The sequence below is a fragment of the Ovis canadensis genome, chromosome 3, assembly GCF_042477335.2.
Source record: "Ovis canadensis isolate MfBH-ARS-UI-01 breed Bighorn chromosome 3, ARS-UI_OviCan_v2, whole genome shotgun sequence".
Taxonomy (NCBI): domain Eukaryota; kingdom Metazoa; phylum Chordata; class Mammalia; order Artiodactyla; family Bovidae; genus Ovis; species Ovis canadensis.
Genome location: NC_091247.1, coordinates 218,590,419 through 218,617,204, shown reverse-complemented (window position 1 = coordinate 218,617,204; position 26,786 = coordinate 218,590,419). Strand labels below are relative to the sequence as shown.

Genomic DNA, 26,786 nt, shown 5'->3' with positions numbered 1-26,786 from the left:
GGTTTCCTTCCCAGCCCCTCCTCATGCCACAGGGACCAGACACCAGCACGCCAGACCAGCATGTGCCCTTGGGCTTTATTGGGTAGGTAGTTACAGTAGTGTTCTGGAGCCGGAGCCTGTGCACGCGGTCAGCAGGGACCCAGGGCGGCTCTCCACGAAGCGGTGGTGCCAGCTAAGGCGGGCGGGCAGGCCAGGTAAGGCGGGCGGGCTGGTTGGCCTCCACCTCCTGTCGTGTCTCTCTGGCATGATTAGGCTCCTTATCAGAGAAACGTCTCTTGGGTATGTGGGGGCAGCCACTCTGGTCCAGGTACCTCCACTCCCACCTCAACTCTTGACCCATAATAAGAGCCCCCTTTACCAGGATTTCTTTGTGCAGGAAAGCTGACTTGGAAATGGGGACTGGTGGGAAGGAAGGGCAGTGAGAGGCACCCTGGTAGGCAGACCCGCTCCTCTGGGCACCCACCGCGAGGAACTCTTGAGGGAGGGGCCCCAAAGGAACCGTGCATTGCAGCCCTCCCACCTCCAGGAACCAAAAGCAAGGAACAGAAGCAAACTGGAACCCCCACCCCGTCATCCTACCCCTCTTCTGGCAGTCTCTGGATAATGATCTAAGATAGGCTTACATTTATAATTAGAGGATAATTTGGAGCGTATACACTATTTACAAGGGCCACCTTGCATGCAGCAGGAAAGGTGGAGGGGTGTTGTTGGGCAGAGATGCCAATGGTCTGGGGGCCCCTCCTCCCCTCTCACCCTTGTTTCTGCTGTTCCCACCCTCAGCGCCTGGTTGGGAGTTAGGGGCACAGAGACCAGTCCCCAGTTCCTTGCTGCTTGCAGAAGGCCCAGGGGTGGCCCAGACAGGGCGCCTGCTGTAGCATCGCCAGTCAGGGGAGAGGGGCGCTGGGCGAGCGGACGGCCCCCGTTGACTGTCCTCGCAGAGGACTCGGAAGGCCGGCCCGAGCGTCTGGAGAGCGAGCGGATGGCCTGAGGGGCAGGAGCCCTGCCTCTACCGCAGGTCAGGAATGCACTGAGTCCAGCCAACGCTGCCGGGGCCCAGCAGGTCCTCCTCCAGGCCGGGGAAGCTGATGTCCAGCAGGATTTTGCTGAGGCTGTCGTTCATTGTGTCCAGGATCAGGCCCTCGGTCAGAGAGCGGTTGGCCGAGAGGCCGGCCACCTGCGGCTCGGGGGAACCCGGCTTGGGGACCTCCATATCAGAGGGTGGGCAGCTGCTGAAGGGGTCAGTGGCGAGGTCAAAGGGTTCGGAATTGAGGAGCTCTCGGGGGGAGTCAAAGAGCGGGACGCTTTTCAGTGGGGTGGCACTGAGATCCACCAGCTCCAGGGAGTCCGGCAGGGGGCCAAAGGCACCCTGGGGGGTTCGTACAGGGCTGAAGTCGAGCCCCCCGACTTTGGCTGGGGGTGTGAGCCTCCAGGACTCAGGGGTCGTGGGGAGGGCAGATTTGCTGGGGGTGGAGGAGGTGGGCAGCATCTCCTTAATGGGTGTCTTAAAGGGGCCTCCGTCCTCTGGGGGGCAGCTGAGCTGGCAGGTGGGCTGCGGGGGCCCTGCCAGGGCTGGTTGGGGAGCCCCCAGGCCCTCGGAGAGGAGCAGCTCGGGCTCGTCCAGGCGGGGTGGCACGAGGTGCTGTTTCCTCCGAGACCGGCTCATCTCCCGCCCCTCCCTGCGTTTGATCACCAGCAGGTCGGAGACACGGCGGGCGGGGGACTTGGACCCAGTGTTGGAGGACTTCTTGGGCCTAGGGGTTGGGGAGCAGGACGAGTCCTCCCAGGAGTGGGATGACTCCTCCTTGACCGATGGGCAGGGTGAAGGCCACTCTTCCAGGGGTGGGCTCTCGACTTTGATGGGCCTCCCTAGAATTGGTGTCTCCTCCCCAGGCTGGACATCTTCCTCCTTGATGGACGGGACAGGAAGCAGAGGAGACAGTCCTTCTGCGAGGAGTAGCTTCTCCTCTGTCACTGGTCCTGCCGTGGGCAGAGAGGCCACCCCCTCGTCCGCTAGCAGCACCTGGAAGAGAAGCAGGACACGCTGAAAGGGAGCCCCGCAGAGGCCATCAGGCTCCAGAGGGCGGGGGGAACCCAAGCTTATCGCTGAGATGAATGACGTGATGGTTTGGTGCCGATCCTCTTGTCTTCAAAGTCTTGAAGACTATTAAATATAAGACCGTGTGATGAAGGGGGTAGTTTAATTCTGGGGGTAAAAAGAGCATCTTCTATGGCGCTGGTGTAATTAGCACCCATCCAAGAGAAAATAAAAGTGGATGTCTGTTTCATACAAGGACTTAATCAGAAAAACTAAAACCATTCAAATCCTGAAAGGAAATCTAGGAGAGTACGTCTATAATCTGAGGGTCAGCAGCAGGGTAAACCTTCTAAACCAAGACTGGAACCCCAGAAGCTGTAAAAGAGAAGAGAGACATATTTGACTACATAAAAATAGAAATCTTACTGCAGCAAGAGAGATCATAAAGTTAAGAAGCAAGCAAGAGGAGTAAAAAATATCTGAAAAGACAAGTTATAAACTTTTAAACAAAACCCTGTAAGAAGACAGGCCATGAGTGTAAATAAGCATCTCACAGTGAACGATTCCAAGTGACCGAACATGGTGAGCAGCTGCTGACTTACGCATAAGGAGAAGAAGATGAAATGAAACAAGCAAGTATCCTTCACACACTGGACATGGGCAAGCACTGTAAAGGGCGATGATACCAATTGCTGGCAAACAGGGCTTGTTGGTATGTATGTGAGTTATCACAGATTTTTCTTAAAATCAATCTTGCAGTATTTAATAAACTTTAAAACACTTGCCCCCTCAGCAATCTCATGTCTTGTTCTCTGCCCACAGAAATGAAAGCACCAGCAAGGAAAGATACTTGCAAAGGTATTTATTACAATGTTGGTCATAGGGGAAAAAAAGCCTGAAAAAAATGTGCCCATGAAAGCAGAATGGTTAGAAAATTTATGGCACAGCCACATCATGGACTATTATGTGCCATTGAAAAATAGCGAATAAGGAGCTTCCCTGGTGATCCAGTGGTTAAGAATCCGCCTTCCAATGCAGGGGACCTGGGTTCGACCCCTGGTTGGCAAGCTAAGATCCCACATCCCTGGAGTCCAAAAAACCAAAACATAAAACAGAAGCAATATTGTAACAAATACAATAAAGACGTAAAAAAAAAGGTCCACGTAAAAAAAAAAAATCTTAAATAAAATTGTGAATTAGAGTGATGACAAGTGATTGGAAGAATTTCCATGGGGCAGAAAGGGCAATATGACAAGGCTCTGGGTGGTGTGTGTGCATGTGTAACATGGTTACGGTGATCCATGTGCGCAGAGCATACTAAGAGCATGAAGGAATCATGGGAGAAGGCACGCTAAACTGTCAACATGGCTTATCACGGGGAGCAGGGGGGACATGGGGAAGGTGAGGAGAGGCAAAATGAAGGAGGAAAAAACTGCAAGACTGCACTGAAACAGAAACACTACCCACGCTACAATCACATGAAGGCATTTAAGGAAAACTATCTATGCCGGTATGTATACTTTTATGTATATTAAAGTGATATTTTTAAATTAAAAAACAAAAGCAAACCCAAGTCTCTCTATCTGAAGTTGCAGCTACTTCTATCTCTGAGAAAGGGGCAGAGGGGCCCTTCCTTAATCTGTTACAGGCCCGGTCCTGCTCACAGACTCTTCTCTATGTCATGGTGGGGTTGTAATTTGCCCTCTCCAGCCTTCCAGCTTGACTGCTGAGGCTCAGCCAGCAGCAGCTCTCCCCAGGGGACTCTCAGCAACACCAGAAGATGTCCTAACTGTCACACCAGGCGGTGCTCCTGGCATCTGGCAAAGAGACCATGGATGCGGTTGCTAAGCATCCCTCAGGGCACAGGGTGGCACCCTGCCCCCACAAAGCACTGTGCATGCTCAGTCGCCTCCGACTCTTTACCACCCCATGGACTGTAGCCCACCAGGCTCCTCTATCCATGGGATTTTCCAGGCAGGAACACTGAAGTGGGTTGCCATTTCCTTCTGTAGGGGATCTTCCCACCCAGGGATCGAACTCGAGTGTCTTACATCTCCTGAGTTGGCAGGCCGGTACTTTACCACTAGCGCCACCTGGGAAGCCGTGAATGTCAGCTGTTTGGAGGTCAAGAAACCCAGGGCTAGACTGTCCAGCCACTCTATGGTTGTGACTGGGCGTGCCCCAGGCCATGCCCTTTACAAGGCCCTCTCCACACTGTTTGCTGCTCCGACCTACTTCTTAAGCCTGCTTCCCTAGTGAACTCTTCCTGAACCTCCCAGCCCATCTGCTATAACAATCACCCCCATCTCAATTCTCACAAACTCATCAGGCACATGTGGGCCTTCCAACACCACTTACATTGTAAAGTTCCTTTTTATTGGGAATTTTTTTTTTAAGGACAGTTTACTAGGGTTTTTTTTTTTTTTTAAGGCTATGCTGAGTGTCATGCAGGATCTTAGTTTTTTGATCAGGGATCAAACCCATGCCCTCTGCACTGGGAGTGTGGAGTCTTAACCACTGGACCACCAGGGAAGTCCCTAACAAGATCCTTTTTGGCTCTTATAACACTTGCATTTTCCTGTGTATCGATGCCTGGTCTACCCACTAAATTTACGAGCTTCTCAACAGACATGAAGCAGAGCCCGTCACGGACTGGAGTCCCTCCTCGGAGAAGACCTGAGGCACTGACCTTGGGGGCGATGCGGACTCGCTTGCTGTGGCGAGCAAGCTCTGAGCTCATGAGCGAGGCTGCCAGGGGCAAGGGCACCTTGACCGAGGGCTGCAGCACCAGCGACGGGTTTGCAGGGAACTGGATGGGCACCAGGTACGAGCTGACCCGCGGCAGTAGTGGCTTCATCTTCCGCCCTGGGGGAACAGGATCGGTCAGGAGCAGGTCCAGGGCCGGGTCCCCTCCCAGCCCTGGGTTCTTTGCTCTCCTTCCCTGGGCTCTGACTCCCGCATCTGCCCCCCCATGGGTGTGCCCAGGGACCACGCCTCCCCCTATACTAACGTGCACCCAGGGGGAGTTCGGTTTTGATGGCCACGTTCCGGCGGAGATCAGGGTTGGGCCGTTTCTGCTGCTGTTTGGGACAGAGAGGGAGAGAGACAGACCTGGGTCAGGAGGGTAGGGGGATGGGGTAGGGGACCCCACCAGCAGCTGCTCTGGGACCGGGCATGGAGTGGACCAACCGCCTGGTCCCGGAAGTTGGCAACAGAGGCACAGGGCGGCGGGCGATCCTCCCACCTCATCCAGGTGTCCTCACCCCCAGGGTGCAAAGCATGGAGCTCTAGGAGGGCAAAGAAAAGCCAGGTAGAGAAGAGAGAGCAACGGCCGCCCGCTGGGCCTGTGCCGTGCACCTCATCAGCATCCTGCAGTGAGCCTGTGGTAGGTCCCCCTGCCACACGTGCTCTGCTCAGGCCACCTTGATGAGTCCACGGGAGTGGGAGGCGGTGGCAGTCACCAGTGTCCTGACGCCCAGAAGCAAGGCTCTGCGTCCAGGGCTGGCAGGCACACGGCCACAGGCTCCCGTCTCCGGCTAACACCTTGTCCCCGTCACCGAAGCCATGCTGAGCGTGGAGGGGAAACAAGGCCGAGCCCCGAGCGGGAGGGAAAGAACCTTACTGATTCCGAGTGCTCGGGCGAGTGTGCAGACCCTGGGTCCAGTGGCTGGTGGTGGATGGGCATTGTGGGAGAGAAATGAGACCAAGTTACCACCAGTGCAGTCAAGCTGACCAGATGGATACACCTACTCCGGATCGACGCCCAGGGCCACCCTCAACTATGGGCTCTCCCGGGAGAGTGGAGGCGGCTAGTGGCAGCCTTCTGGGCACTCTGAAGAGCCAAAGTGATCGCTTCTGACGAGAGATTCTGTAGGCTCCGTTTCTACTCTCCACTGTAAAAATCGGCTTTTTAAAAACCCAAGAATCACCTGAGATTCTTGCTAAAAATATACTCCTGGGCCCATCCCAGGCCTACTGAATCAGAAGCCCCAAGAGGGGCTTGGGAGGCTGTACTTTAAGAAGTATCCTAGGTAGTTCTTATCACAGGGCAGTAGGGGCCATCCTGCCCCAGGAGGTCCCCTTTCTGGAACAGGAAGTCCTCTCTGGGGCCTGGTCTAGCAGAGAAGGTGCTGTTCCTTACGGGCTGGTTGGCCCTTAACTCTGCCCTTAGCAGACAAGCTCATCCCAAGGAGGACTTGCTTCTTTCTTATTTTTGGTGGAGAGGAAAGTTTGCTTTATTTAGGATGCCGGCAGCTGGGGGTGGGGTAGGGCAGAGGGGGTGCAAGGATGGATTCCTATCCGAAGGTTGGCTGCCTGCCTCCCCCCTCCCCACCAAGGACTTGTTTTCTTTTGAGATGGATGGACATCATGACCTCCAGCACTGGCTCTATTTGGACAAAACCAGTATGCTTACCTTAAACACCTGGTCCAGTGTCAGGTAGCGATTGGCACTGGGGTGAATGGTCCAGAAGGAGACCTTGCCGTTGGCAGACGTCTCGCGGACGAACATGTCATGTAGAGAGAGGTTGTGGCGGATGGAGTTCTGAAAGTGGAGGACACAGCTCATCAGCTACTCTGGCTCTGCGAGCGCCACCTCCGCTGGCCCCGAGGAGGTCAGCCCCCGGCTTCGTGTCTCATAACCTTGGCTGCTGGCTGCTCTTGGGACTGTCCGCTTGGCAGGCCAGGTGACCTGGGCTACCAACCCAGCTGTCCCATGGGGACAGAGACTGGGGCTGTTGCTGAGGTGGTAATAAAGCAGAGACCTAAACAGCTGTTGGGGGCTGGGAAAGATGAGTGAGGCTGTGGCAATAACCGGTAGCCAGAGAGGTGGGGGGAGAAATTACAATGCTGGGGAGTTCCCTGTTGTACCAGTGCTGTCACTGCCGGGGCCTGGGTTCAAACCCTGGTCGGGGGACTGAGATCCTGCAAGTCACAAGGTGCAGCAAAAAAATAAAAAAGAAATCAGGAAGCTGGGGAATTTAGTTGAGGTGAGAGTGTAAGGCTGAGAGTTCTGCTGTGACCTAGATGTCCACTGACAGATGAATGGATAAAGAAGTTACAGTACATATATATACAGAAGAATATTACTCGGCCACAAAAAGGAACACATTTGAGTCAGTTGCAGACACATGGATGAACCTAGAGCCTGTTATAGAGTGAAGTGAGTCAGAAAAAGAAATATCATCTATTAACATATATATATATGGACTCTAGAAAAATGGTACAGATGAACCTAGCTGGAGGGCAGGAATAGAGACAGAGACGCAGAGAGCAGACTGGCGGAAATGGTGGGGAAGGGGAGGGTGGGGTGAACTGGGGGAGCAGCACTGAAATACATGTGCCTCCACGCGCAAGACAGATGGCTAGAGGGAAGCTGCTGAATAGCACAGGGGGCTCAGCTCGCTGCTCTGCGATGGCAGAGAGGGCTGCGCTGGGGTGCAGGGGAGGCTCAAGAGGGAGGGGATATATGTGTATAGCTGATTCATGTTGTTGAACAAGAGAAACCCACACAATATTGTAAAGCAGTTATGCGCCAATTAAAAATAAGAAAATAAATAAAGACTATAAAAGATTCCTGCTGTGGGGAAAACAATCCAAAAGCCCCTTGGCTTGGGACAGAGCATCCGTAGGGCACCTGAGCTGCGGCTGTGAGGCCTGCATGAGCTATGGTCCCAGGGCATCTGTTTTCCCATGAACACGAGGCAGAGAACATCCCCACCTACTGGAGAAGAGATGTGACTTTACAGGAGGTGAACCTTGGATCTTGAGGCTCCCAGATTATTATTTTTTTTTCATCAATGTCTCTTCACAAAGCTACCTAGACACTCTAGCCGCTGATCAGTGTAGCTCAGAAGTGGGCTCTGAGTGTCACTGAAGAGTGTGCATTACCCGGGGAGCGACAGATGAAGTGGCTGCAAGGCGCTTCCTGATGGTTTTGCCTGGATCCAGTAGGGTCAAGTCTCAGTCCAAAAGTTACGACTATTGTTTATGGTTCTAGCATCATCGGCACTTAACTCCTCCCCCCGCACCAGACACAGACTACCACTCTGCTGTGCAGACCAAACGACAGGCCTGAGCGACCTAGACTGCGGTTGTTGCGGGACATGGTACCTTCCAGCCCGGCTTGGCGATGTGCTTGAAATAGGGGAAGTGGTCCTCGATCCAAGTGTAGATATCTTTCAGGGTCATGCGCTTCCTCTCTGTGCTGTTGATGGCAAACTGTATCAGGGCCATGTAGGAGTATGGGGGTCGTTCAGACACGGAGTCTGGCCAGGGTGCCGACGCTCCAGGGGGCCTCTCCACCTGAGGGCTCTGAGAAGCCAAAGGGAAAGAAAAGTAGGCCATGAGAGGAGGGGTCACAAGGCCTCCCCTGCCCCACCCCCACCTTAAGAACACTCTCTAGAGAAAGCTTTTCTCCCACAGACCAGAACAGAAACAAACTCATCTGAACCACTATTCTATAGGAGAGAACTTTAGGATCAGGGAGGATTTTGGAGACGATCCCATCCAGTCTCTGAACACAGGACCACTTCTCTGTGGTCATTTTGTTGAGAATATTGCCCGGTAATAAACAGAAGTCCATCTAGCCTTTGCTGGTTGAAAGCTTTCAGGAAAGTCTGGGCATATATTATGACCTTTAAGGACCGATCGTATGTTAAAACTACACCCGTTTTTCAGACCTCAGGGTTGAGGGACCTAGGTCTTAGTCCGATTCCTGCTCCTGAAGTGATGTGAACAAGCCCATCTCCTTTCAGTGTTTGTAGAACAGAAATATTCCCCAAAGTGTAGGCAGACAAAGGTTAGCAATGCACACATCTGGATAAGTCTGAGGCAAAGATCTGCTCATCCATATTTAAAAAGATTGAGCTATAACTTCAGGGAATTCCCTGGCGGTCCAGTGGTTAGGACTCTGTTTTTACTACCAGGGGTGTGGGTTCAATCCCTGGTCAGGGGACCAAGATCCTATAAGCTGCGAGGTGCAGCCACAACAAAACCCGAAAAACCAACCCCCTGCTTTGGGAATTCCCTAGAGGTCCAGTGGTTAGGGCTTGGCAATTTCATTGTGGTGGCCTGGGTTTGATCCCTGGTCAGGGAACTCTTATAAGATCCCACAAGCCACGAGGCACGGCCCCCTTTCCCCTCAAAAAAACTGAGCCATAACTTTATAAAGTACACAAGTTTTAAGTGAACAGCTCAATTTTCACTTATGCACACATCCACGTAAATTTTCCCCTTTAAAAATTATTGATGGGACTTCTCTGGCAGTCTACTGGTTAAGACCCCACGTTTCCAAGGCAGGAGGCAAGAGTTTGATCTCTAGCGGGAGAGCTAAAATCTCCACATGCTGCTGACAAGGCCAAAATAAAAAAACAAAACCCTGTTGAATGAGGAATTAGGGGTATATATAAGGAGCAACCACGAAAAATAAACCCAGACCACACAAATGGGTCAAATCAATTTTGATTGGAGAGGTATTTAAAATTCACAACTCATTTTATTTGCTGTTAATTTGTCTTCTAATAAAGCAATCTTGTTAAAAATGCCGTACTCCTTTTCCACTGTCGGAATACCTCTTTAACGTTCGAGCAGCTTTCTGAACTAAGGCCTCTTCATTAGTCCCTGAATACTAAGTACCTGCTAAGGATAGAGTATTAAACCCAGTGCTGACAGGGTACAGGGTGAGCGAGAGGAATCTGCCCTCAAGGAAATTTCCCAGATGGGGGTAGGGGGAAAGATCCCAGGCAGAAAGGAAGCTCCAAATTATTCAGAATAAACACTAAATAAAGTGCTAACACAAAAACTTGGCAATTCTGCTCCACAGCCTACCTGACCTACTCCCCTTCTTAGAAATTCCCTGTACTGGCTCTGACTGCCCTGGTGGGGGACAGGACCGTTCATTCACCTTGGCCTGACTCTGCTCCAGGTGACGATTCTCCTTTTCTTCCACCTCTTGCTTGATGCTGCACGAGCCCAGCCCATCGGAAGTCATCTTTCCAAGCCACTGGATGTTGGTCAAGCTGTTGTCCAGGGGGCAGCTGGCTGCCTCACCGCCAGCTACAGGGGAGACAACCCAAGACAACACTTAGCTGCCCGATTCCCTGCCTGGCAGGTCAACCGAGACTGGCAGTTAGGCATCACCTCTCCAGGTGATGACTGTGATTAGGGATCACCCCTCCAGGACCTCTGCCCTTAAGCACAGAGAGTGCGCATGCTGAATCTATGGTGCCCTTTTAGGATTTCGGGAGAAATTCAGGAGCACGGCTCAAGCTGCATTTCAACCTGAGCCACCCTGAGACTCAGAGATTGGTCAAGGCAACCTTACAAAAAGCATGATCGAACATCTCAACAAAGTAAGTCATTTTTCCATCCCGTGTTTCTCCTTTATTAAGATGGAGAAAGATTCCTACTTCCTTATGTGGTCACTGCAAAGGAGAAATAGAAACAATAAATAAATCCTTTTCCAATATAAAGAAGGCAACAGAATGCTGAATTACATTGCAACCCTGTCGACAGGGCCCAAGGATCTGGGTCAAGGTTTCAGGATGAAGGCAGGCAAGACTTTCCCCTGGTTCAGGCAGACGCCTGTGTGCCCTAGGTATCAGCATGGCTGACTACGGTCCTTGCATCAGAGAGCGAAGGCTGGCTCCTCCCCCCTTTGCCTTACGGACCACATACCACAGTTCTTCCATCTCTGCCCGGGAAGGACTCCCGCTGGTCTTGGAAGATTCTCATCCCCAGTTGCAGACTTTGGTCCCAGGGTCTCGGTGATCACTTCTGTCCTCTTGGGGTCCTTGCTGGTTTGGGCTTGATGCTGGGGTCCTGGAGGGGGAGTGGGGGCTCCCCCACAGCTGATGAGGATGAATTTGTTGGGCCCGCTGCTGCCACTCTCCTTCCCTTTGGCGGTCAGTGCTGTGATGATGCTCTGGATGTTGGCGTTGTTGGGGACAACCACCACTTGGGTGTTGGGCATGGTTGGGTGGTTCAGGATCTTGATTCCGGCTGGAAACTTGCAGGGGTTGGGCTCTGCCACCTCCTTGGGGGCTTGCGCTTGAGCAGGCTCTTGTTGGGCAGGGGGCCCCTTCGCCTCGTCCTCTGCTGTGTCACCTGGGGCATTTTGAACAGGAAGGGGCAGCCTCCGTCTTTTGAGAATCAATGGCCGACGGGGGCTGGTTTTCATCATGAATCTGTGCTTTCACTCTCCATTGAGCATCATAAGCCTGGACCCTGCAAAGGGCAAGGGTTAGCGAGAGGTCAAAGGTTTGTTAGGCTGAGAAGGAGGTTCTGTTAGGGAGGGTCTTCCTCATCATGTGACCAGAAGTGTGAACCCACAGGCCCAGGTGAATACTCCCTGGGCCTCTGCAAAGACCGCGCACTATAAGGAGATGAGTTCTATAGACAAAACTGAAGCAAACAGAAGAAATTCAAAGGGGGAGAGTGAGATAAGGTTGGCTGTAGGTCCACATAGTCAAGGCTCTGGAAGCTTAAGAATGTTTTGGGAATTCCCTGGCGGTTCAGCCCGTTAGGACTCTGTGCTTTCACTGCCAAGGGTGTGGGTTCAATCACTGGCTGGGGAACTGAGATCTGCAAGCCCTGCGGCGTGGCCAAAAGGAATGTTCAGCTACAGAAACAAGCGGAGAAGCTACAAAAATGTGGAAATGTCTCTTCTTGCCTAGTCTAACACAGACCACTTGCGGTAACTGTCAGGGTGAGGACCCCGGAACAGGCCATCCTGACAGAACTCTGATCCCAGGATCCATTCTAGCATTGACCACTTGGTCTGAGCCCATAGAATCAGAGGAAAAAGGCAGATTGTACCATTACACTACTGTCACACCACTGAAGAAATCATCTCCCAGTGCACAAGGCTTCAGACAGAAGGGAAACTGCTCTATTCAACACCCAGAGTAACGCTGAGGGGTGACATCGTTTCATGGGCTTATTATGCTAGCATTGATCTTAAAAAAAAGTATATACATTTTTTCTTTCACAATTTGCAAACTATTTATATAGCGACATTTTAGTGCCTGCATATGCTTGTTCATATTTCAACTTTCTAAGCATGTTACCGTCTTACTTAACTTCTCTTCCAGAACCAAGACTATAATCCTTGTCTCCTGACTAGTGCTGTGCATTAAGGACGAGTTTTATCTTTTAAAAATTGTGTGTTGTTGATTTTGACAGATCCATGGCATACTCTACCATAGTGCGAAGTAGTGAAATTCTGCTGAGAGGTACTTTGAGAGACAGAGTAACTGTCTGCCTCTTCTTTAGAATATCTGCAGTTTCCCTAGAAATGACTGTCACGCTCGTCTGATATTTGCCATCTGCTTCGAGGTCACAGACCCTCTCCACTCTGCCGCCTCCCTTCCCTTTATATCTAGGTTTCCTCTACCTTCAAATCTCAGTTTTACTTCCACCTCCTATCTCTTCCGCCCTCCCTTCCTCCCTCCACCCATCAAATCAGTAGATGCTAGTATTTCTTCCTCCCCCTCAGAAAGATATTTTCCTAGTCTAAAGCGTCTTAATTTTTCCTTCTACTCTGACCAGCTTACTTGCTACCATTGCCAGCACTTTCTAGCCCGGAGATTTCCGGAGCGGCTCCCGGGGACTCACCCCTATCCAGACCAGAGCAAGGCTGGGGGGTCTCCGGAACCCGGAGGAGGGTCCTGGGACAGGGCGGAGTGGAGACTGGGTTACCTAGAAGGAAGAGCACCTGGGCTCAGGGGAGTGTGCGAGCCGCGGCAACCAGCGCAGTAAGCTTAGAAGGACCCCAGACCCAGATGAAAGGCTAGGGGGGCTCAGTGGGAGAGGTGGGGGGGGGGGCCGGGAGGCTGGATGCAACAGCGCGGCGCACTGTTGCCAGTCCCCCCAACCCCCCGGCTGGAGCCAGCTCTCCACGCCCGCCGGCCCCGGGCCTCCAGCCCGCCGCCCACTCACCTCGCTGCACCGCCGGCTCCGGGCGGCTCGGCGCTGCTCCGACCTGCGGGCCGGGCCGCGACCCCGGCTGCGGGGCGGGGAATCCCGGGATCCCGGCGGGGGAGGGGAGGGGGGGAGGGTGTCCCAGGCCCGGGCCGGGGGTGGGGTCCCGCTCTGGGGCTTTCAGTTTGTTCCGCTGTTTGAAATTGGCGCCGGCGGAGCGTTGCGGTCACGTGACGAGCGTGACCAATCAGCGCTGGCTTTGTATCCGCGTTCGGCCGGGACGCCGGCGGCGGGCGGGGCTCCGGGCCGGGAGGGCGGGAGAGGCGGGCGTATCGGCGGCGGCGGCGGCGGGACGGGCGGGTGAGGCGGCGCCGCGGGGCCGGCGAGGTGGGCGGGCGGATCGTTTGCTTCCGCGGGCAGGCAGGGCGGACCGATCGGCGGCGGGTGAGGCCGGTGAGACGGGCAGAGCGGAGTGAGGACCGGGCGGCCGGGCCGAGTGGCGGCGGGTGGGGCCGAAGGCTCGTGGGGGGAGGGCGCAGGAGGGCTCCGCGGTGGCGGGACGCGAGGGACCTCGGGGGACAGTAGGGACCCCCGGCCGCCCCGTGCTCTCCCACCGTCCGCCCCGTGCTCTCCCCGCGTCCCCGGTTCCTCGCTGCGGGGGTACTGTCTGCCGTCGACCTCCCGGGCAGCGAGCGCCCTGGCTCCCCGAGCAGCCCGAAGGGGGTTACGACCCCCTCGCTCTGGTTCCCTCCTTCTTAAAAATGACCGCGCACGCCGCGGACCTTCGCCTCCGCTTGGAATCTTGGATCTCTGATCTCCCGCCCCGTCCCTCGCAGTCTTTTCTTTGTAGTGATGGACTTTGTTTTCTTATTTAGCACGTTTTTAGTTGAGCGTCGGCCATGTGCGGGGCGGCTCTGGGATGCAGTGGCGGGGCGAGATGCGGTGGTTTTTCTCCCGAGCTTGCAGTCTGTAGGGAGGTAAGAGGGGCTCACACGAGCTCCCGTCGAATTGCATATTTAAGCAAATGAAGAATTACGACTGTGAAGTGATAACAGCTCAGGGATAACTGAGTATGTAAATAAGGAGATCTTGCCTTAAGTTAGGTGAGAAAGGCATTTCTTTTCTTTCTTTCTTTTTAAAATATTTATTTGTTTGGCTGCACCAGGTCTTAGCTGTAGCCTGGGGCATCTAGTTCACCCGGGCCCCCTGCATTGGGAGCGCAGAGTCTCAGCCGCTGAACCTCACCCCCCGCCTCCCCCAGGGAGGTACCCAGAAAGGCATTTCTGATTAACTAAAGCTTGGTCTGAGATCGGATGCCGTTATGCAAACAAGGGAAGGAGACACTCCAGGACAAGGGAATTGAGGGGGTACAAAGACGCTTACTCCTTGGAAGGAAAGTTATGACCAACCTAGATAGCATATTGAAAAGCAGAGACATTACTTTGCCAACAAAGGTCCGTCTAGTCAAGGCTATGATTTTTCCAGTAGTCGTGTATGGATGGGAGAGTTGGACTGTGAAGAAATCTGAGCGCCAAAGAACTGATGCTTTTGAACTGTGGTGTTGGAGAAGACTCCTGAGAGTCCCTTGGACTGCAAGGAGATCCAACCAGTCCATTCTAAAGGAGATCAGTCCTGGGTGTTCTTTGGAAGGAATGATGCTAAAGCTGAAACTCCAGTACTTTGGCCACTTCATGTGAAGTGTTGACTCATTGGAAAAGACCCTGATGCTGGGGAGGGATTTGGGGGCAGGAGGAGAAGGGGACGGCAGAGGATGAGATGGCTGGATGGCATCACGGACTCGATGGATGTGAATCTGAGTGAACTCCGGGAGTTGGTGATGGACAGGGAGGCCTGGGGTGCTGCGATTCATGGGGTTGAAAAGAGTCAGACAGCACTGAGCGACTGAACTGAAGGACCACATGACAGGAGGAAGCAGGGGCAGCACAAAGGCTGAAGAAGACATCTGAGGGGTTTGAGCTAAGGGACAAGGGTGGACTGTGGGCGATGACACTGGAGCCAGAGCAACAGGGCCTTAGCCACCACGGAGGAGTTTCCTTCTTGCCCCAAACAATTGTTTCAGACAGGAGGGAGTGGAGATCAGCTTTGCATTTCCAAAACATTCCCCTGCAGGGGGTGCCAGAGGTTAGGGTAGACCAGTTAGACTACTGCATTACCCCAGGCCATAATTATTGGAACCTGAAGGGTGGTGGAGAGAGGGAGAGAAGGGTAGGGTAATAGTATTATTTTTCACACAGGAGGAATGCTTTTATCAAATTTTGAGTTGCATCTAACAAGTCTCAAAAATAGATTGCCATTGATTGTGATCCCACATTTAATCCTGAACTATATCACTGAATCCCACACATCTAAGCTCCACCCCTCCACAAGTATAATTGTCATAGAACATTATGTTAGTTTTAGGTGTACAACATAATGATTTGGTATTTATTATACATTGCAAAATGGTCACAGTAAGTCTAGTTACCACCCGTCACTGTAGTGACAAAAATCTTTTCCCTTGTCACGAGAACTTTAAAAATATATATATATATTTATGTATTTGGCTATGCTGGGTCTTAGTCGCATCATGTGGGATCTAGTTTCTTGACCAGGGATCGAACCTAGGCCCCTGCATTGGGAGTGTGGAGTCTTAGTCACTAGACCACCAGGGAAGTCCTGTGATGAAAACTTTTAAGTTTATTTTCTTGGCAACTTTCAGATTTGAAATACAATACTGACTATAGTGACCACAGTGTATGTTACATTCTGTGTGTGTGTGCTAAGTCGCTTCAGTTGTGTCTGACTCTTACACAACTATAGCCCATTGACTGTACGTGAACTGTAGCTCCATGGACTGTAGCCCACTTGTCTCCTCTGTTCATGGGATTGTCCAGGCAAGAATACTGGAGTCGGTTGCCATGCCCTCCTCCAGGGGATCCTCCTGATCCAGAGATTGAACCCACATCTCTCTCTTACATTTCCCTGCATTGGCAAGTGGGTTCTTTACCACTGGTGCCACCTGGGAAGCCCCATATTACATCCTGCTGCTGCTAAGTCGCTTCAGTCGTGTCCAACCCTGTGCGACCCCATAGACGGCAGCCCACCAGGCTTCTCCATCCAGGGGATTTTCCAGGCAAGAGTACTGGAGAGTGGTGCCATTGCCTTCTCTGATATTACATCCTACAGTGTATTTATTTTATAACTGGAAGTTTGTACCTGTTGACCTCCGTCATTTATTTTGCCTACCCCTCAACTGCCCTCCCCAAGAGAGGAGTATTTTTATTTTAGAAATTTGCCTCTGTTAGTATTTTGAAAAGAACTATTTATTTATTTGGCTGCCCCAGGTCTTAGTTGTGGCATATGGGATCCAGTTCCCCAACCAAGGATGGAACCTGGGCCCCCTGCATTGAGTCTTAACTGTTGGACCACCAGGGAAGCCCAGAGAGGGGTATTATTCAAGGCATGCTTAAGAGGTAGAATCAAGAGGGCTTGATGTTGGGTTGGATGGTAGAGGGGAAAGGTAAATGTCAGAGTTTTTGGCCACATAGCTGGATGAGTGATGAAACCGTTCCCTGAGCAAAGGCCCTGGAAGATGATCACTATTGTGGAGGGAGTGCAGGGGAAATGAGCATGGATTCAGTTGGAAATGCGTCAAATTTGAGCTGCATTTGAGACATCTAGTTGCTGTCACGTAGGCAGTGGAATATTTGGGTCCTGAGTGTGGAGAATTCTAAGCTGAAGGTAGAAATACTGGACTCACCTACTTCTAGGTAGTTATAGACATGTCAGCCTGTGATTGCCTGAGAAAGGTGTACAGAGTGAGGCAGGCTCCAAAACCCAGCCAGAGGGCGAGGCCCTTGTAGCGAAAGGGACCGGCCTCTAGTTACAGCAGAGAAAGGAGGGTAGGTGCAAATATGCGTCTGCTTCCTGGAAGCTGAGGGTGTTTCCTTTGATGTCTCCTGGGTTCTTTGTGTAGGAGGAAGTAAGGCAGTTGGTTGGGAGAAGAGTTCTAAGGTTTTAAGATGATCTTTGTGGGGAAAATAAGTTGATCAGGACCCAGTAGGACTGCTAAACAGTGTGGTGTCCCCATGAGGCTGAGGACTCTGAGCATGCTGTTGACTGGAGCACTGCTCACTGGAAATGTTGCCACCACTGTCATCTCTCCACTGGGCTCCCATGGGGGCCTTCTGACTTGCTTCTTTACTCCCTTTGTCCATGCCCCCTCTTCTCAGTGGCTCAGACAGTAAAGCGTCTGCCTGCAGTGCAGGAGACCCTGGTTCAATCCCTGGGTTGGGAAGATCTCCTGGAGAAGGAAATGGCAACCCACTCCAGTGTTCTTGCCCGGAAAATCCCATGGACGGAGGAGCTACAGTCCACGGGGTTGCGAAGAGTTGGACGTGACTGAGCAACTTCACTTTCACTTTCCTCTTCCCAACCCACCTTTCCTTACAAAGCACCAAGAGCTATTTTGTAAGAGTATAAATCAGATTATGCTCCTTCCCTGTCCTGAACCCTGCAGCGACTTCCTAGCACACTGAGAATAATGCAGCCCAGGCCTTGACCTTGCCTTGGCCTTGTGTCATGTGAACTGGCTTCACTTCCTTCCACTCTCCAGTCTAGCCACGCTGCCCCTTACTGCTTCCCGAGCGCGTCAGGCGCAGTCCCATTTGGCAGGCTTTGCACTTACTGTTCTTTCAGTCTGCAGTGTTCTTTCTCACATCTTTCTCTTGTCCGCTTGTTCTCGTTTCTGCCTTCAGGTCTTTGCTCAAATATCGCTCTTGAGCTAGGCCTTGCCGGACGACCTTGTCTCAAATAGGCCTAGGTCAGCTCAGCCCCGTATGCCAATTTTACTTTTCTCGCTACCTCTAATCACTCCCCCAACTAGATACAAGCACCACGAGGGCAGGGATTTAATTGTGTAACCTGGTATATATTTCCAGCACCCACCCGTAACAGTGCCCAGAACACAGCTGGCACTCAGTAAATATGTGTTGAATGAATGAATGAGCAAATGGATGTATTTCCTACCTGTACTCTTCCTAAAATGTTAGATTCCGGAGGGTAGAGACTTCATCCTTATTTTTCTTCACCTGATTCTCCACTGCCTAGTGACACAGATCAGAGCGTGTGGCTTTGTTGTTCACTGAATGAAGGATCATGGCTGTCTGATGGAACCCGCCGGCTCTGCTGTGTGACTGTCTCTCCTGGATGCCTGGTGGCCCCTCCTATTATTAGATTTCCTGGACACCATCTCAGACTTTTCATTACCCGGTAGGGCCTGTTGATCCTGCCTCTGCCTCCAGCCTCCCATCTCTACTGACACAGCCTGGGTGCAGGCCCCAGCGGTTCTCAGACAACACAGTAACCTTCTAACTGGTCCCCCTGCTTCCAGGGCACTTGCTCTTGCCTCTGTTGGCTTTAAGATCTGTCTTAAGACAAAAACACATAGAAAAAATTATGGTACCTATGAGACAACTGAACGTGTGAAGACTGGATCTTTACTATCTAAGGAATTTGCACAGACATATAAATGTATACATACATGAATACTATAGTTTATGTAGATACATATAGTATATAAATAAGTATATTTAATACACCTAGTATATAAATATGTATAATACCTGTAAGTGAATTGAAAGTCGCTCAGTTGTGTCTGACTCTTTGCGACTCCATGGACTATACAGTTCATGGAATTCTCCAGGCCAGAATACTGGAGTGGGTAGCCTTTCCCTTCTCCAGAGGATCTTCCCAACCCAGGGTTGGAACTCAGGTCTCCTGCACTGCAGACAGATTCTCTAGCAGCTGAGCCACAAGGGAAGTCTGTATAAAACCTATAGTTTTCAAAAAATTTACATGGGTTGTGTTACTAGGAATGACATCATGACTGGGAATATCGTATTTTGAGAATAATAAATCGGTAGGGGAAATGGCTGGGGTGTGCATGGGTTGTGACTGGTCGTGGGTTTATGGCTGTTGGAGCTGAGTGATGGGCACATAGCAGCTCGTATTATTAACTTTGTTGTTGTTTTTTTTCCTGTGTTCAAAATCAGCTGGGGTAAAAGTTGAAAAAAGAAATCCAAGTGTGATGATATCCGTCCGCTTGAGAATCTGCCCTGACTACTTAGGCCAGAGTCCAGACTCAGGTGGTCCAGCTGGCCCTGATGCCACGTCGAGCCTGTGTGCTTTTGTTGTCTCCTGCCCTGGGTCCAGCTCCATGCGCTCCCTGGTTCCCGAGCTCCTTCACGTCTCTGCTTTGTGTGCGCTGCTCCTCAGCCTGGAGCGGCCCCCAACCCCCACCCTCACCCCTCGTCCTTTGGCTTTTCCTGCCCTTCTGTACCTAGGTAAGGTGTGACCCTCCGCAGAGAGCCTCCCCGAGGGGAGTGGAGGGAAGCACGGCTCCCATTGCTGTAACTGCCTGTCTCCCTCCGCTAGACTCTCAGGTCTTTGAAGACAGGCACGGGCCGTGTCTGTACAAGTGATTGGCACCCCATATATGATGATGCAATAAGTGGTATTCATCTTTGAACTCCCAGCACCGGCATGGTGCTTAGGCTGCGCTCGATAAGTGTTCACTGGGCGGTGTTTGTTGAGTGGGAAGTGCTGTGTGTTGCAGCTGTAGGAAGCTGGGCTAGGTATGCCAGCCCACTCCCTGAGGTAGGGCTGCGAGCTGCTAGCAGACATGGCTGGCAGAGTGTGAGGAGGAGCTGGGGAATCACCGGGTTGTTTTCTCCTGGCATTTGTTTCTTCTCTGCAGGCATGGGTTGGAAGTGGAGCCTCTCCCCGGACCTGCCGACAGCCAGCATCATGCAGTTGCTAACTGCTCTTCTCTCACCCGTTGATGCCTCCCAGGAAAAAGCGCCGCCAAGCTGCTCGGAAACCCCAGCTGCTATTCCACCAACAACCACTGGAGGGCCCCAAACACCGCGGTCAATCTCCCCAGCCTCCCGTGGTCACCCACACTAGACAGGTGCCCAGCAAGCCTGTGGACCACAACACCATCACTTCCTGGGTAGGGTTCCTGCCTTGATTTCTGCTCTGCCAGGCTTCTCAGGAGTGCGTACTCTGCCCCGTGACCAGGGCTGCCAAAGAATTAGGAGCCTCACGGACTCAGCGACAAGGAGGCAGTGTTCACTCTCCCGCTGTCCTCAGCCATCTTCTCTGCTGTATCTTTTCCCCTAAGTTCAGGCTCAGGCATGGGTGGACTGGAATTGGAGTCTTTCCGCACGAGTGCCCCTGAAAGAGTTCAGTATAAAAGTATCCAGAAAAGCCGGGTGAGAAAGCCAGATAAATGGCAGAATGAATGAAAAATGAGATTGTTTCCTGAGCTTCATGTTAGAGGTGGAATTTTTAGCTAAGTAGTCTATTTACTGTTTTGGGGGGTTTTTTTAAAGATTTTTTTTTAATGTGGACCATTTTTAAAGTCTTTATTGAATTTGTTAGAACATTTTTTCTATTTTATGCTTTGGTTCTTTTTGGCCAGAAGGCCTGTGAGATCTTAACTCCCCAACCAGGGCTGGAATGCACACCTCCTGCATTGGAAATGGAGAGTCCCAACTGATGGACTGCCAGGAAAGTCCTTCTGTTTACTGTTTAATGGACCAAACAGTGAAGAAAAACTCTCAGAAATGGCATGTGTTCTGTCTTGACAGTTTAGAAGCCCCAGGAAGAGAACACAGCTACAGGATATCAGAAAGTGGTGTAGCAGAAGAGCCAGACAAAAGCCTGAGCTCTGCCCCAGAGCGCCTAACAGATGTGGTCCAGGAGTGTTGGGGAGAACCGGACCCCTGGCTTCAGGAGTGGGGAGGAAGCGTAGATGTTGGAGCGCTGTTGGTGGGAGGAGGCATGAGCATGCAGAGGCGTACGGAGTCCTCACCATGCGCCAGGCTCTGCTCGCTGCTCTCCATTGCCTGATCTCACTCACTGGTCTGCCTTCAGCCCTTTCTTCCTACACTGGGGTCCTCTAGGTGCCAGGCGCTCTGCTAGGTGCTGGGCATCAGTGGTGAAGAAGACAGCTGGGCCCGCCCTCAGAACTGAAAGGGAGATGGTTAAATGTGTTGCAGCCATAGGGTGTGATGAAGCCAGGGAGGCTGAGAAACTTGCCCAAAGCCCGCATCCCTTCCTATGGTTATCCAGTAAGACAGAGAGCTGCTGTTTTCTTGGCCGTGCTGGGTGTTTGCCGCTACACCTGGGCTTTCTCTAGCTGCAGTCAGCAGGGGCCGCTCTTCATTGTGGTGCACAGGCTTCTCACTGTGGTGGCTTCTCTTGTGGAGCACGGGCTCTAGGCGCTCAAACTTCAGCAGTTGTGGCTCTTGGGTTCTAGAGCTGGACTTGGTAGTTGTGGTGCATAGATTTAGTTGCCCTGCAGCATGTGGGATCTTCTCAGACCAGGGATCGAACCCATGTCCCCTGCGTTGGCAGGCAGGTTCTTATTCACTGTGCCACCAGGGAAGTCCCTAGGCAGCTGTTTTAAGTCCATTGCTGTTATGGGCCTCTATTTAGGATTCTGGCCATCTGATGCAGTTTCCTTAGGTTAGCATGCTTCACATTTATGTCTTTCTTTTGGAATCCTTAGGTATCACCTCAGTTTGATACAACAGCAGAAAGCTGGTTCCCAGGCAACCGGAAGCATCATCTTCGAGACCATGCAAGGCGTTCAAGTCGAAAATCTACCAGCTCCAGGTTTCCATGTCTAACGTTTGAGACTCCACAGTCTTTTGCCAGTTCAGCCACACCCGGGATCCCGGCAATCGGGGATGGCCCCAGTCAACCAGAAAAGGACATTTCCGGAAGGCCCTTAGTGCCCATGCTCAGCCCCCAGAGCTGCAGGGAGCTGTCGGCACACACATTTCCAGACTTCCCATGTGCATTCATTCCCCCGGACATCCAGACCCCAGGATCCCCGGGGCAGGGAGAGCCCATTCCCTCTGAACTGAGGGAAAACAGCCTTCCCAGCTGTTCCTTTCACTCGAGCACGCCGAAGAGCCCAGAGCCTGGGCCTGTTCTGGTTAAAGACACCCCAGAGGAGAAGTACGGGATAAAGGTCACATGGAGGAGGCGACGACACCTCTTCGTGTACCTCAGGGAGAGGGGAAAGCTGAACAGAAGCCAGTTCCTCGTGAAAGACTGACTGGTTTCCCAGACATCTGTGGTCTCAAGAAATTGATCACTGGAGTCAAAAGGGAATTGAATTCCCAGATTTGCTTTTTAAAATATCTTGTGTCATAAACAGTTTTTAGTATCGTAAACAGTTGACTTCATATTTTTAGTGTATTAACTGTTTAACAAATTTTAAATATAACTGTTTAGAATGTCTGTAAATAAATGGCTGCAGAGTTTTTAGAGAACCCTGCTTCTGACCTACACTAATGCAGCAATACTGCCTCCCCCTCCCCCCATAAATGGCATTCTTAATTGTTCCTTTTAGCCACTATCTATTCATTCTTTTAGTCACCTCATTCAAAGTAATTCAGTCCACATGTTTGAGGACCAGCTCGGTGACTGCTTCCTTTTTGACCCGGTACATGGAAAAACTTGGAGCAGACTGTGACTTTTCCTAGTTGAGCTGCTGTCCCTGCAGTCTTGGCTCATCTGAGAGGGCAGAGTGAAGAGAGAGCAGCAAGCATGTAATAAATATGGTGAAGGGGGGTTGCTGGGGAGATAAAGGGGACATGATTAAGTTACCTAGGGTTGCTATGTTTTGATTTTTTTGTTTCCAGTTGAAATAACCTGTAAATATTAACTAGGGTGGGGAGATGATTTCTTGTCCTGTTTAAAATGTAAATAAATCTGTAATCTTTTCAAATACTACTTCTTACTATAATTAATGCAGAGGGACTGTCCAGTCAAGAAAATATCTTACTTTTCCTCCCACCCATACAAGTATCTTCTCATTTAACTCCCATCGCCTCAGCCTTCAGAACGTAGTCTGTCAGGTCCAGCCAGAGCAAGACAAGCAGGGATTATTTTCAATGTGGGGATTTGAAGCACAGATAATGAACCGGGTTTAGGGTCACACAGTGAGTGGAGGCTGGCCGGCGAGCACAGACCTCGGCTCTCCTAGCCTGTGCCACATTTTCTGCGTTTTAAAAACTCAAAACGTGGACGCCACACTAGCTTCCGAATCGAACGCCGCAAAGTCAACATGCGATGAGTTTTGACAGGATGTTCTGTAGGGACCGTAAAACTGCGAATAAGTTGGGGACAAGATTTACTGGATCCGACAGCGGATCTCATTACGAGATACAGACGTTAGAAGACGGCGGCAGGCAGTCAAGGGCGGGAGATGGAAAAGACCGTCAGGCAAGCGTGCAGGGCAAGTTCGTGGACGTCCTAAAAGTCTGCGCAGGACTAGGGCAGGCAGAAGGCGTCCTGCGGGTAGGGGGCGCGGCCGCTCCTGGTTGGGAAGGACTGCTGGGTTGGCAAGTGTGGTTCCGGGAATGTCTCGGGATCGGAAGGGCGGCCCCCCAGGAAGCGCCCTGGGTGGTCTCTGAGTACTGACCGCCGCGGGGCTGGCTGCAGGGGAGCGCGGGCAGCCGGGGCGCCCGGCCGCAACTAGGGTGTGGACCTCGGCTCCCACCCAGCGGCGCGTAGCAACCCGCCCTTAGCAACCCTCCAGCGGCGTCGCCGCCCCTAGAAACCCACTCGCGGGGGTGGTGGGAGCGGCGGGCGAGCGGACCAATGGGCGCGGAGCGTCGGGCGTGTGTTGGCCAATGGGCGCGGAGCGGCGTGCGCGCGGACCAATGGGCGGTGGTGACAATGCGGGGTGCGGTTGCGGGGCGGGGCGGCTGCGCCAGGCTGGCCAGGAGCTGCCGCGGGTGTGGAAGCGGTCGGCGCTCGCGGTGCGGCAGGATGGAGTCGTCGCTCCGCCGCCCGGGCCCCCGCGGGGACAGGTCAGGAGCGATGGCGGCGGGCGGAGACCCAAGAGGGCCGTAGAGGTCTGGGCTGGACGCCGAGGGGAGGCGGGCGCGGCTGGGCCGGGGGGCGCGGGGCCCCCACGCCGAGGGCCAGCTCGTGTCCAGTCGCACCGGGACCCGCGGGGTCGGTCCGGCCTCGTCAGAACGCGTCAGTCAGGGGGTGCTCGGCCTGGGCCGGGGGTGCCGGGTGGCTCCGGGGGCCAGCAGTTGTGGGAGCGGCGGCATCCCGGCCCAGGGCGGGCTCTCGGGGCAGTCAGCGCAGGCCGGGCCAGGCGTTTCGGCCGGGGCCCGCCGGCGGACTAGTGGACAGGCGGGGTGGAATCACGGCTTCGCCTGGGCCCGCGCCCGCCTGCTGCCCGGTACCACCCGGCGTGCGTCCGGAGCCGGGCCGACCCTGCCCTGGGTCAGCAGCTGAAACCGCTCAAAAGCTGGTCTCCCGAGAGGGGTTGGCGCCGACAACACCCGTTTTTCTGTTTCATCGGGTTTTATTTACGTGAGAGCAGCGCTCTGTGAAGTTGGTTCACTGCTTTTTGCTTTCTCAAGTCGAGAGAAGAACCGACATTTACAAGTATAAATATGGACGCCCAAGGAGGAGATCCAGTTAAAATTCAGCATCATCCGTTGAATTCGGGTGGTGCTCGCTCTGCCGTGGCTATCCGGTCAATCTTAAGTGAATGGATTTAAGGCAGTAAATTTCCCGGCTACCAGATGTTTGGTGTGACTCATGATTTGGGGGAAAAAGAAATGGAATTGACTTTGAGAGACCAAGAGGCAAAACGGTTTTTAATTCTTTGGACCTGAAGTTTCAAGGGATAATTGTCAAGTTTGTCCCTCTCTGTCTTCCCAGAGAAACCAGCTCTTTAATCTGAAAATTGACTTCGAAGAGGAATGTGTGAGTCACCAAATGTTTCTCCTGCCCTATGTTCTGTCATTGGTTATCTGACTTGTTGCTGAGAGGGGAGTGGAATGAAAGCCTCTTGCTTTTTTTGGCTTCACGTTGTATGTTTTGGATGTTTTTGATGAGATACATGGATAGAGTTTTTGGTATGAGTACTTTTCAGTGTGAAGGATAACATCTGACTTTTTCAAGTCTCATCTGACTCTCTTTTTTCTTTTTCTTCTTTTGAGTGATGAGACCGTTTCCCCAGAGTTATTTTCAACAAAGTAGAAAAATTATGAGCAAATACGCTGAACATTTTTCCTGTATCTGAACTGTTTAGTGGAAACTGGAGATGGAATTTGAAGCAGCACTCTCAGCTCCTTGGCTGAGCTAGGCGCTTGTGCTATAGATTCCCCTGGAGATGACAGCAGTGCTTGGCCAGCGCTGGAACCTGAGCCTCCCTGGCTTTGTGCTCCTGATACAGGACTGAAGATATGGTGGGAGAGGCTGCTCCGTGTGATGTGACCTGGTGACCCAGAGCTGACTACGGAAGTCCTAGTCTCTGGTTTGTCCATATGCCATGGTTTTTCTTCAGAAATGCAGCCAGTAGTGGTGGCTGGGGGTTATGTCTGGGCCAGGCTTGTTATCCTCTTTCACCTTCTCTCTTTTTCAAGTGTTTCACCGGATGAGCTAATTGTTGGTAAACAGACTTACCCAGTGCTTGAATATACTTAGATTAACTAATGCAAGACTACAGTGTATCTGGGCATTATCAAGAGCTATAGTAAAAGCCTACTGACTGACATCCCTCATGCATGTATTTCTCCGAATATGAAGACTTCATAGAGACCTAGGAAAGCAAGAATAACCCCTGTAATACATTTCCTTTCCAAGCAAAGAGACTCAGACTTTCTTTGGAATAATTTTCATGTCCAGCTTCTCTTATTCTTTCCTGTGGAAACTGTGCTGATTCCCCTGCCTTTGTGCCCACTGAAAGAAAAAGTTAACATCTCTTCTTACCAAGAGGGAAAGCGTGCTTGAGTTGCTCAGAGGAAGAGTGGAAGCTGCCTTCCTTCTCCGTATTAGAGGATTTGAGGACTGGATATGTGTGTGTGTGCGTGTGTGTTTCTCAGTCACGTCCAGCTCTTTGCGACCCCAGGCTCCTCTGTCCATGGGATTTCCCAGGCAAGAATACTGGAGTGGGTCGCCATTCCCTTCTCCAGGGGATCTCTCTCACCCAGGGATTGAACCTGGGTCTGAGGCCTGGAAGGGGCCTTGATAATTCCCTTAGGTATGTTGAATACAGTTAACAGTGAAATTGCTAAGGCTTCTTTCAAACTGAGACTTCTTTGGTCCGCTTTCCTTTATTTCCTCTGAGCCAGTTCCTTTGGAAGATGCTCCTTTCCTTTGGAAGATGCTCCGTTTCTTAGGAAGATGCTTTTAAGTCTGTGCTGCCTCGCCAGACTTTCTTGTGGTTAGTAAGGCCTACAGCATTGTCCTGGCCTGGTTAAAGCTTGACTCCACTGATGCTTGAGAAGAGACACCCTGTCCACATGCTGGTGGATATGCTGTCTTTATTAACTCTTAGTACTTGTCATGAGTCTTGATAATGAGGATTGTCATCGCTGACCATTTGCCTTAGGACTGCTGTGATAGCACTCATGGTTAGCAGGAAGGGTCTCTGGAATAAAGGGATTGTATCATAGGGGGCACCGGACCTCTGGGAGACCCCTGTTCTGAAGGTGATGAGAGTAGTGCCTTAGTGTTTATCAGGGGGTCCTTTCTGCTTTACCACCAGGCACTGAGGTGGGGCAAGTGCTGGAGGCTCCCGCTGGGTTCCTGAGCCCCAGTCCCAGCTTCCTCACTGCCTCTCAGTGCCACCTGGAGCCCCTCAGTTATTGTCTGGCTTCAGTTTTCTCCTCTGGAATAACAGGGTTTCTTCGGATTCCCTTAATGATTTATACCGAATTAATAAAATAACATTTCAATAACAAATTTCGAAAGGTACAAAACTACATTTGCTGAAAAGTATGTC

The 26,786-nt window shown here is 52.0% G+C and overlaps 3 protein-coding genes across 11 annotated transcripts in view; 2 read left to right on the top strand and 1 right to left on the bottom strand.

Annotated features, from left to right (window-relative positions):
* Positions 1-49: 49 nt before the first annotated feature.
* FOXM1 (forkhead box M1) lies at positions 50-13,187 on the bottom strand. Of its 5 annotated transcripts, none has more exons than XM_069581523.1 (10): positions 12,974-13,187; positions 12,650-12,733; positions 10,712-11,260; positions 9,939-10,090; positions 8,147-8,347; positions 6,450-6,578; positions 5,658-5,702; positions 5,046-5,115; positions 4,725-4,900; positions 50-2,020 (listed from the first exon to the last, which is right to left on the bottom strand). In XM_069581523.1, exons 3-10 carry the CDS (start codon positions 11,214-11,216, stop codon positions 1,007-1,009), a joined length of 2,292 nt encoding a protein of 763 aa, XP_069437624.1. In that variant the 5' UTR covers positions 11,217-11,260; positions 12,650-12,733; positions 12,974-13,187; the 3' UTR covers positions 50-1,006. The 5 variants fall into 5 exon arrangements, with proteins under 5 accessions (XP_069437624.1, XP_069437626.1, XP_069437627.1 ...); XM_069581525.1 differs by having other exon boundaries at positions 5,046-5,112; XM_069581526.1 differs by lacking the exon at positions 5,658-5,702.
* A 65-nt stretch (positions 13,188-13,252) lies between these two features.
* On the top strand, positions 13,253-22,765 carry RHNO1 (RAD9-HUS1-RAD1 interacting nuclear orphan 1). Of its 3 annotated transcripts, none has more exons than XM_069581530.1 (3): positions 13,253-13,315; positions 19,713-19,967; positions 21,531-22,765. In XM_069581530.1, the coding sequence occupies exons 2-3, from the start codon at positions 19,797-19,799 to the stop codon at positions 22,083-22,085; spliced, it is 726 nt and encodes a 241-aa protein (XP_069437631.1). In that variant the 5' UTR covers positions 13,253-13,315; positions 19,713-19,796; the 3' UTR covers positions 22,086-22,765. The 3 variants fall into 3 exon arrangements, with proteins under 3 accessions (XP_069437631.1, XP_069437630.1, XP_069437632.1); XM_069581529.1 differs by having other exon boundaries at positions 13,305-13,408; XM_069581531.1 differs by lacking the exon at positions 13,253-13,315 and having other exon boundaries at positions 19,706-19,967.
* Positions 22,766-23,715: 950 nt separating this feature from the next.
* The window catches only part of TULP3 (TUB like protein 3), a 29,167-nt gene continuing 26,096 nt past the window's right edge, over positions 23,716-26,786 (top strand). The window contains exon 1 of one of the 3 annotated variants that reach the window (XM_069581519.1): positions 23,716-23,847. In XM_069581519.1, coding sequence (XP_069437620.1) covers positions 23,807-23,847 — 41 coding nt within the window. In that variant the 5' untranslated portion in view covers positions 23,716-23,806. Of the gene's footprint in view, positions 25,317-26,786 lie in introns of all 3 variants that reach the window. The other 2 variants (XM_069581521.1, XM_069581520.1) reach the window with 2 other exon arrangements.

What these genes read in the sequence shown, in the direction of transcription:
- FOXM1 (XM_069581523.1), bottom strand. Translation starts at nt 11,216, where the DNA reads ATGATGAAAACCAGCCCCCGTCGGCCATTGATTCTCAAAAGACGGAGG. An exon ending in GCAGAGATGGAAGAACTGTG is followed by an intron (nt 10,091 to 10,711) that starts GTATGTGGTCCG and finishes TCTCCCCTGTAG; the next exon opens with CTGGCGGTGAGGCAGCCAGC. An exon ending in CACTGGACCAGGTGTTTAAG is followed by an intron (nt 5,703 to 6,449) that starts GTAAGCATACTG and finishes ATCCACCACCAG; the next exon opens with CCACTGGACCCAGGGTCTGC.
- RHNO1 (XM_069581530.1), top strand. Translation starts at nt 19,797, where the DNA reads ATGCCTCCCAGGAAAAAGCGCCGCCAAGCTGCTCGGAAACCCCAGCTG. An exon ending in ACAACACCATCACTTCCTGG is followed by an intron (nt 19,968 to 21,530) that starts GTAGGGTTCCTG and finishes TGGAATCCTTAG; the next exon opens with GTATCACCTCAGTTTGATAC.